Source organism: Apium graveolens, chromosome 2, assembly GCF_009905375.1.
Source record: "Apium graveolens cultivar Ventura chromosome 2, ASM990537v1, whole genome shotgun sequence".
NCBI classification, from domain to species: Eukaryota; Viridiplantae; Streptophyta; class Magnoliopsida; order Apiales; family Apiaceae; genus Apium; species Apium graveolens.
In genome coordinates this window covers 195,805,110-195,814,659 of record NC_133648.1, presented here as the reverse complement: position 1 = coordinate 195,814,659, position 9,550 = coordinate 195,805,110, and the positions used below count along the sequence as shown (strand labels likewise).

Genomic DNA, 9,550 nt, shown 5'->3' with positions numbered 1-9,550 from the left:
TGATATTCTGAGATCTTATTAGTACTCTATATGGTATATAAGTGTATGTGAAGATCGTCAGAATCCAAATTTGAACACTTTGATTTTTCCCGAAAATCCACCAGATACAGAAAGAATTGAGTATAAGGTAACATGATTAAAAGGATTTTAATTCAAGGATTATAATATAATGTATTGAGAAAGGTTAAGGGAACCCAAGTAATAAGATCCCGGGTATCACTACTAGAAAAAAGACCTTAGACATCGGTTTTTAACCGATGTCTATGTAAAAAATGTATGATGTCTTCGCAACTGATGTTAAATGTATTTTCTCATAGACATCGGTTAAAAACCGATGTCTATATAATATTACACATCATTTCTGAAAAATTTCTGATGTCTAATTCACATTGATGTTATATAATTGTTTAATGTCGAGTTCAGAAATGTAATATTAGGACGATTAGGCCTGTTTAAAACTATAACACCCAATCAATATTTATAAAATAACATCGGTTAAAAATAAAAAACCGATGTCTATATCTTATTAGACATCGATCATTTTCTAAGTACCCGATGTCAATGTTGATAATAAACATCGATCATTTTCTAAGTACCCGATGTCAATGTTGATAATAGACATCGGTTGTTTTCTGAAAAACCGATGTTAGTATGATAAATAGACATCGGGTGTTTATTTTTAAATCGATGTTATTACCTTGTTTTCATGTGCTCATATTCCTTTATTAACATCGAATATTTTATTTTTCTGATGTCTTTGTGATTTTAAGACATTGCTTTTATATGTGTAAACTGATGTTATTTATGGTTTTTTAACATCGGTCCTAATAACAATGTGATGTCTATTTCTATTATAATTAAACTGAGCATCTCTGTTTTTGCATGAACCAGAAAATTCCATATGGTAAAATCCAATCAACCAACAATTTTCCATCCAACCAACCAACAATTTTCCATCCAACCAACCAACAATTTTCACCCCATCAACCAACAATTAACCCAGATTCAACCAACAACAGTTTTTATCCAATCAACAACCTAAAACATCTACTAGAAAATTCAGAACATCTACATTAACCAACCAACAACAAATATATAGCGAAAATAGTTCTAACACATTGTCAAACATGCATCTTACAAATTCGATCATCAAGTACATTATGAAACCAGAATTTACAATAGCGAGGCAAGGAAATTTACAATCTACATCTTGTCTTGAATGAAGTCGTTAACATCACAGCGAACCTGGTCTAGCTCCTCTAGAGTGTAAGACTTGCGAGTCTTCGTCGCCCACTAAAAATTGAGTAAACCGAAAAGGGAAATCATAAAAAAAATGCATCTAAAATACCACATTCAGTCATACAAAAATGAATGTACGGACCTTAGAAGTAAAAGAAATTTCTATGTCCTCAATAATTTCCTTCATGTACCTCATGACCACATAACCACATTCAACCCCACCAGGCTGTTTCGGGGATCCCTGTTAAGATAAAAAAAACTGGCTTTACAAACTGATTAAATCAAGATTCCTGTCGTACTATAAAAATTATAATATAAATTACTTAGTACAAGATTCTTGATTTTAGGAGCTTTGTTACCCCTTCCTGTTTGAGAATTAACTTGTTTTATTGTCCTGCATATTATAATGACACGATGTCAAGAGTCATATTTCGAATACAAGAAATAAATGAAAACAACCTAAAAAATAAAAGGAATAATGTTACTCTGATAAAGCTTTTTCTAAATCATCAAAATGAGTTGGATGAGGCAAAGGATTGAGAATGTAAATGTCGCCATCCCATATTACGACCAGAATCCAGTGACAACTGTATTATTATAAATTTACACAAGTCAGATATTTTTAAAAATAGCCTAAAAACCTAAAAGAAAATTAAATTAATAGATTACAATATGCATTTAAAAATACTTACTGATGATTATGTGGCAGGAAAAATATGTGATTTTGATTACCCTCTTTCAACCGACTACCAATATTTCGTTGAAAATCAGCATTCAAATTAAAGTTGGCGCCAGGATCAAAAAATCCATACAGGACCACATCATCATTCTTGCGAACCCTCTTAATTGTGCTATGCAAGTGCCAATACATATGTGGGAGAAATTAAAATTACTAGCAGACCAGTTGTGCGATAATTCAAACAGAACCTATAACCACGAAAATAAATTACTTACGCCATATACGCAGATATCGCAGCTTGTCCAATCATGTCAAACTCTAACAATGCTTTTAAATTCTCATGCAATATATATATTGTCTTCTCAACTCGAAACACATCGGAATCACATGGAATAGGGATAGATTCCCCGCTGGCTTTCATAAATGTCGTAGCATGTTTGTACAATACCTTGTATTGGCGTGGCACTTTCTTGCTGACCTTGACGTGAGTGAACTCTTGTTGAATTTTATGCACCTCACCCTTGTTCTTTGACTGCGACACATCTCTTTTCTTTTTCTACAAAAAAATGAAAGAAGATAAGTAGACATTTATTCACCTAATTAACCCCTATTTTTCAACTTTTATACAACTTTAGCAACCAACAAGCACATGTAAATACCACAATTGTCCGTAGGCTGATTAAATTTCGAGGCCATGCCAAGTGTGAACCAACGGCTTCACGAACATGTTCAATTTCACCAGGTATAGGCATGGGAACTAAAGTATCTGGTTGGATATGTCTATCAACCGACACATGAGCATGTCCAGGCTTCAGGGGCACTCCATGAACCGAAACATTCATTTCATCATCTTCGAAAACAGTACCAAAAGCAACCTTATTTTCGATGCTATCCACCGAAAGCTCACAAATTTGTGGACCCTATAATTGTAAGGAGTAAATTATATAATTACTTTACAATTTGAAGAACCGTATAATTACAATAATATTTGTGAAATCTACCTTCTTTTCTGATGGAGGGGGTTGATCATAAGCAAGACAATCATCATTCACCAATATTTCTTTTGCTTTTGGTTCTCCCTTCAACTGGTTGGCAACTTGCTCTCTCCGAAAAATTCAGAGACTGCTGATTAGATCCTGTAAACAATGACTTGAGCTCAGCCATTTCCCGCCTTGTTCTTACCAACTCCTCCTGTAGCACTCTATCACGGGCCAACAACTCCGCCTTGGTAATTGCAGGTTTTCTCTCTTTCGGCAGATTAAAGAACATTTTTGTGGTGACGAAACCTCCAACTCCTCGAACCCTGCCTGAATGCTCAGGAGTTCCAAGTGCCGTAGTCAACACATCATCAGTTCCAGATGGTACGAATTCACCCTTCTCCTTCTTTTCGAGTAATTCATCCTAATGCAGATATGAATACACATAAGATCTTAGGGACATATTATGAATAATGAAGGAATAAAAAGATTTCTCATTATAATCTGTTTTTCTCGATTAACTGCAGTTTTTTTTCATAATTTTTACTTACAATTCTGGCAAATACTGCTTCTTTATCTTCATCAAGTTCCTCATTATCTAGCTTTGACTTTCGAGCCTTTTTCCAAAATATTGCCCGATCTGGTTTCTCCTCGGGCTTCAGTTTGCCTTTCTTTATCTGTTTAAGATGAGAAAAAATTAAAAGGTGCTTTATTTGTTGAAGATGAGAATAAATTATAGCTAGGTTCTTACTTCATCCTCTTGTAAACCAATGTAACCCTTCCTTGACAAACGATGATGATATTTTCGATTATGCACTCTTTCGCTCTGCAGGGTGCGTAGTTTCTGCATCATACAACGAATAATTATATCCAAGTAAATATTCTAAATCCAAAAAGGGTACACTGGCAAAAAAAATGCATCCATACCAGCCACTTATCACCTGTCCTCTGCGCGATAAATCTCGTCCAAGCTTCTTGACCCACAAACCGATAATTTTTTGGAGGCCTCTTCAGTTTCTTCTCTTTTTCAGCATATGGCATCACGTGTTTAGTTGTTAAATCAGTTTTAAACTGTCTTCACTTCTCTCCTGCAGACTTAAGCACCATAGCCTCACTTTATCTTTCAATTCCCGATCCACATTTGGCCAGCTGTCAATGTCAATAGGAATCATAGTTCTTGCCAGGTGCCCTATGTAGGACTGTAAGGTACACCTAGTATCTCCGACAGGAACTCCAAACTCATTGTATCTGATTTTAAATCTCTTGCCCTGGGCCTTCCTTACCAATACTTTTTTAAGAGAGGAAACACCTCGTGCAGCTCCCAACCTTCTTTTCGCAGAATTAGAATTAGTTGTTGTTTCTTGTTCAGACTGTTGCTTTTCAGTTTGAGGTTCACTTGGTGCTTGTCCATCCTGATCACAGTGCTCTTCAACCTCCTGATCACAATGTTCTTCGACCTCTTTAACTTTTTTAGATTTGCTTTTGTTGGTTCTCTGTTTCTTTGCCATTTTTGTCCTTCACTCTGAATAATAAAACAAGAAATAATTAGTCACTGAATAAATGAAACTCTACATGAATTAAAATACATTCAAAATTACATATGCATGAATAAAAATGCATTCAAAATTACAACTGGAAAATTTCAAAACAAATACAAAAACAAAATACAAAAAAATTATAAAAGAAAAATTACAAAAGAAAAATGCATTAGTCACTATAATTCATTTACTCAAAAAAATTACAAAGGAAAATTAAATATGCTGATTAAATTATAACAAGCAAAAAGTATAGAGAGCTAAATTAACAGGATCATTTTTTAACCCAAATTCCCTCAACATTAGGCCTAATACTATGCGCAACTTCTTCATTGGTCACATCAGAAGCAGGGATGTTAGAGCAGAAGGGAGGATGTTCCATGATCGTGTCACCCAAATCATCGTCGTTATACAACTCTTGATAGTCTCTAGTTGTGGAAGTTGACCAAGTAGGATCAACCAGATCTTTAATGTAAAACACCTGGTTGACTTGGTCAACAGAGACATATTTATCCTTCTTATGGCCTTGTCGATTGAAATCCACAAGTGTGAAGCCAAGATCGTCGATCTTTATGCCTTTATCATTCTCTGCCCATTTACACAAGAAGAGTGGAGCTTTGAACTCATGGTAATCCAACTCCCATACTTCCAAGATTATGCCATAAAAGGTCATATCACTCTCAATGGGGTTTAAATCTTTCGCACTGGACACCTGGACTGCCTTAGCAACCACAGAAACTCCACTGTTTTGAACAACCCGCGCATCATCTCGGTCTTTCGTAAAGTATCGGACTCCATTGACTGAAAAACCTTGATAAGTTAAAACAGAAAATGATGGTTTTCCAGCGAGCCATCGTATCGTCTCTGAAACAGCATCGGGATTTCCCTTCATTTCACTACTTACCTATACATAATATTATATAATAAAAAAATCCATCAGTTGCAAACTACAACTAACAACTATTTAAGTAGACAATACACAAAACCTACTTTTTTTTCAAACCAATCGGCAAATAGCCGATTGTGCTCTCCCATGAGCCAATGAACACTTTTTTTCTTCCCTCGGTAAATTTCATCCAAATACTCCTTGTGCATTCTGAGAATATGCATAAATATTAGAAATAACCCACAAAAATTACATCTTCAAACAAATAGGACAAGTTAATAAAATAAACGTACACGATATAGGGATACACTTCATCATTGTTTTGAAGGACATGCAGATGAGCCTCATCTCGCTCTTTTTCTTCAACGACCTTTATTATCGCGGCAGATAATGGACCAGATTGCTTGCCTTGCTCAACTGGAATGCCGGCAGTTGTACAAGTCTGGCTCATAAATTCTGTGCAGAATTCTACTGATTCTTCTTTAAGGTAGCTTTCTGCCATACAACCTTCAGGATAATATCGGTTTCGTACGTAGCTCTTTAGCACTTTATTGAATCGTTCGAAGGCATACATCCATCTATAAAATACCGGTCCACATAAACACACTTCTAGGACCAAGTGGACAATAAGATGTAACATTACATCAAAAAATGATGAAGGGAATATTTTTTCTAGATCGCATAAGGTTATTATTACATCTGACTGTAATTTATCGAGTTTCGAGACATCGACAACTTTGCTGCATAAAGCATTAAAAAAGAAGCACAGTCGTATGATTGTGACCCTAACATTTTTCGGGAGAACGGATCGAATGTCAACAGGGAGGAGTTGTTGGAGAAGGATATGGCAGTCATGGGACTTAAGCCCGTATATCTTCAAATCAGACATGGATACATAATTTTTTATGTTTGATCCATGTCCAGAAGGAAGTTTCATAGACAAGAATGAGTTCAACACTTTCTTTTTTTCAACCTTCGACAAAGTAAAAGGGGAAGGAGGCAGATAGGTCTTCTTTTCTCCTACTTGAGGAGCTAAATCATGTCTAACACCCATATCAATCATATCACGACGTGCCGCCTCACTATCTTTTGACTTTCGCATATTTAATAACGTCCCAAGCAGATTATCACCCATATTTTTCTCGATGTGCATAACATCGAGACAGTGGCGAACATGATGATATTTCCAATATTCTAACTCAAAGAAAACAGATTTTTTCTTCCATGGACATTCCACCTTCTTCGACTTCTTCACCTCTTTTCCAAAACAAAAATCAATTCGTTCCTGACGCGCTAACACTTCTTCTCCGGAAAGGGGTTGACATGCGTTCCCCAACTCTTGTTGTTCGTTAAAGGCCGCCTTCTGCCTCCTATAAGGGTGATGCCTAGGCAAATAACGGCGATGACCTTGGAAGCACATCTTCCTATTGTGACTTAAATATTTAACCATAGTATTGTCACCACAAATTGGACAACTCTTATAACCCTTATTCACGCAGCCTGACAAGTTTCCATATGCTGGAAAATCATTTATAGTCCACAATAAAATTGCTTTTAGAGTGAAATATGATTTACTATAGGCGTCATAAACGTTTGGTTCACCTTCTTCCCAAAGTTTTTTCAGATCATCAATCAACGGTTGTAAATAAACGTCGATGTTATTTCCCGGCTCATGTGGACCAGGAACTAAAACTGACAACATCATGAACTTCCTTTTCATGCATAACCACGAAGGAAGATTGTACGTTACCAACACTACTGGCCAGTATGTATATCGATTGACTAACCCATTAGTATGCGGGTTGATACCATCCGCTGATAAAGCCAACCTAATATTCCTAGATTCACTACCAAAGGCAGGCCACCGGTAATCGATATTCCTCCAAGAAGGAGAGTCGGTCGGATGTCGCATCTTGTCATCATTTATTCGTTGATTTGCATGCCAAGTCATGAGTTCAGCAGTAGAGGGAGATTTAAATAATCGTTTAAATCTTGGAATTATAGGAAAATACCACATGACCTTGGCTGGAACATTGACCCTAAGTTGGCCATTCTTCCGTACTTTCCAACGTAACAGCTTGCAATGAGGACACTGAGAAGCATCAGAATGTATGCTTCTATAAAGTATACAATCATTGGGACACGAATGAATTTTTAAATACACTAGACCTAAATCGGATAAAGTTTTCTTCGCTTCATATGCGTTAGGAGGCAACACATTATCTTTGGGAAGGATCGAGCCAACTGAAGAGAGCAGCTCAGTAAAGGCAGTGTCACTAATACCAAACCTAGCTTTCCAGTTGTGCAATTTTAACATTGACTCTAACTTTGTGCACTCGCTGCCCTCAAACAACGGTTGTTCCGCATCAACAACAAACCTCTGAAAATCATATGAATCCTTATCGTAATTACCCGAATTAAAAGCCGCTTCACAAACTTCAACAGTTTTTGATGCAATAAAGTGCTCTATAGGTTGGTCTGAAGCAGGACGTGTACTACCTATTGGAGACCTAGTACTCCTAGTAGATTTTTCTTCATGCCAAATCCAATTAACATACCCCAAACTAAAACCATGATCGTAGATATGTCCCCTTATGATTTTGGTTGAGAATTTTTTAAAATTCACACATCGACCACATGGACAAGGAATTCTTTTAGGATCTTTACAATTTTCTTCAGCGAAAATCAAGAATTCTTCGACGCCAATTTCAAATTCTAAAGAATCCCTATCTTTCGATATCCACGACTTATCCATAAATGAAAATGTATGACCAGCAATCTAGCAACCTAACCACCTAATGGTCATTTCAACATCAAAGCGTGAATTAATCAATACAAGTGCACATATTCAAGTGCACATAAACAAAACCAAGAAATTCAACATTGTTTAACTAGCATAATTGATAAGTGGCATTTTATACCACTTAGAACGTCTTAAAATGGCTTAAATTGGTGTCTTGAAATCAAGTATTTTGTGTATTTGATGCGTTTTTCTAGTGTTTATGCATTTCAGGGTTTTAGTTGCATTTTGGGGGAGGAATCATCAAGAATAAGCCTTGGCATGTGTTCACCATTGCGAGAGGAAAGAAACGGGCAGATTACGGCGAAGAAACGGAGCAAAATCAGATTTTTTCCAGTAGAGGTCTGAGCGCCCGCTCAGCATTGCTGCGCGGCCACGCAGCAAGCTGAGCGCCCGCTCAGCTATGCTGAGCGCCCGCTCAGCTATGCTGAGCGGCCGCGCAGGGTCGGGAAAAAAGACAAATTATTTTAGGACTTCTACTTCTGTTTGGTTTCCACTTCTATGTAATCTGAGTTTTATGGGACTATTATATAAGTAGCTTTGAGACGTTTTCACAAGGGGGGATTAAAAGAAGATTGTGTTTTTACGCAAGAAGCGAAGGAGATAAGGAAGAAGACCGATTTAGCACACCGCAACGAAGAGGAAGCATATCTTCTTGTGATTCTTGTTTCGTTGTAACGTTGGATGCTAGTTTTCTTGCTTTGAACTTATTTACTCTTGTGACGTACTATGTTTTAATATAATTAGTTTAGTTATTATTTTCTTGTGTTTGTTTATCATGATTTCATATGAACCCATGATGACGATAAGTTCTATTATGGGCTAATCGTGATTATGGGGTTGCAACAGATTTATTATGGAATTCTTTAGTTAATCGTTTAATACTTTAGTGTGTGATGAATGCATGATATCTAGTATTGGTTGTGCGTATTCGTCTTATGTGCATCGCGAACATATAAGATAGGGTGTTAATCTCTTGTGAAGCGACGGTGGATCTTGAGATTTAGAACTTGCCATGCTAGCATAGATTCATGTACGTTGTGCATGATTAGTGGGTAACTCTAACAGTTTTATTTGCCCTATGTAATCAAAAGGAATAACTTGTGCTTAAATCATTGTGTTATCAATTTCTGTAGACATATAGGAACTCAACATAATTGATGACTATTCAACTTCTATCTTAATTGTGGATGCTTGGTAGAATGGTATTAGTACAATGAAAGTTGGCTTTTATCAGTTTCGTGTTATTCGATTAATATCATCAATGTCACATGCTAAAGGTAATAACAATGGCTATAGAAGGAAGTAATAATGAAGTTGTGATCTCATGAGTGTTTTATTATTGATAAATTGAAGTGTTAGTTAAGTGATTACTTAAGTAGTTAATTATAGTTAATATTTAATCAACAATTTTAAGTGTTAGTGTCTTAACAT

At 36.3% G+C, this 9,550-nt stretch overlaps 1 protein-coding gene across 1 annotated transcript; it reads right to left on the bottom strand.

The window, feature by feature from the left end:
- Positions 1-4,704: 4,704 nt before the first annotated feature.
- On the bottom strand, positions 4,705-8,071 carry LOC141696036 (uncharacterized). Its single transcript, XM_074500230.1, has 3 exons — positions 5,610-8,071; positions 5,421-5,526; positions 4,705-5,334 (listed from the first exon to the last, which is right to left on the bottom strand). The coding sequence occupies exons 1-3, from the start codon at positions 8,069-8,071 to the stop codon at positions 4,705-4,707; spliced, it is 3,198 nt and encodes a 1,065-aa protein (XP_074356331.1).
- Positions 8,072-9,550: the final 1,479 nt, after the last annotated feature.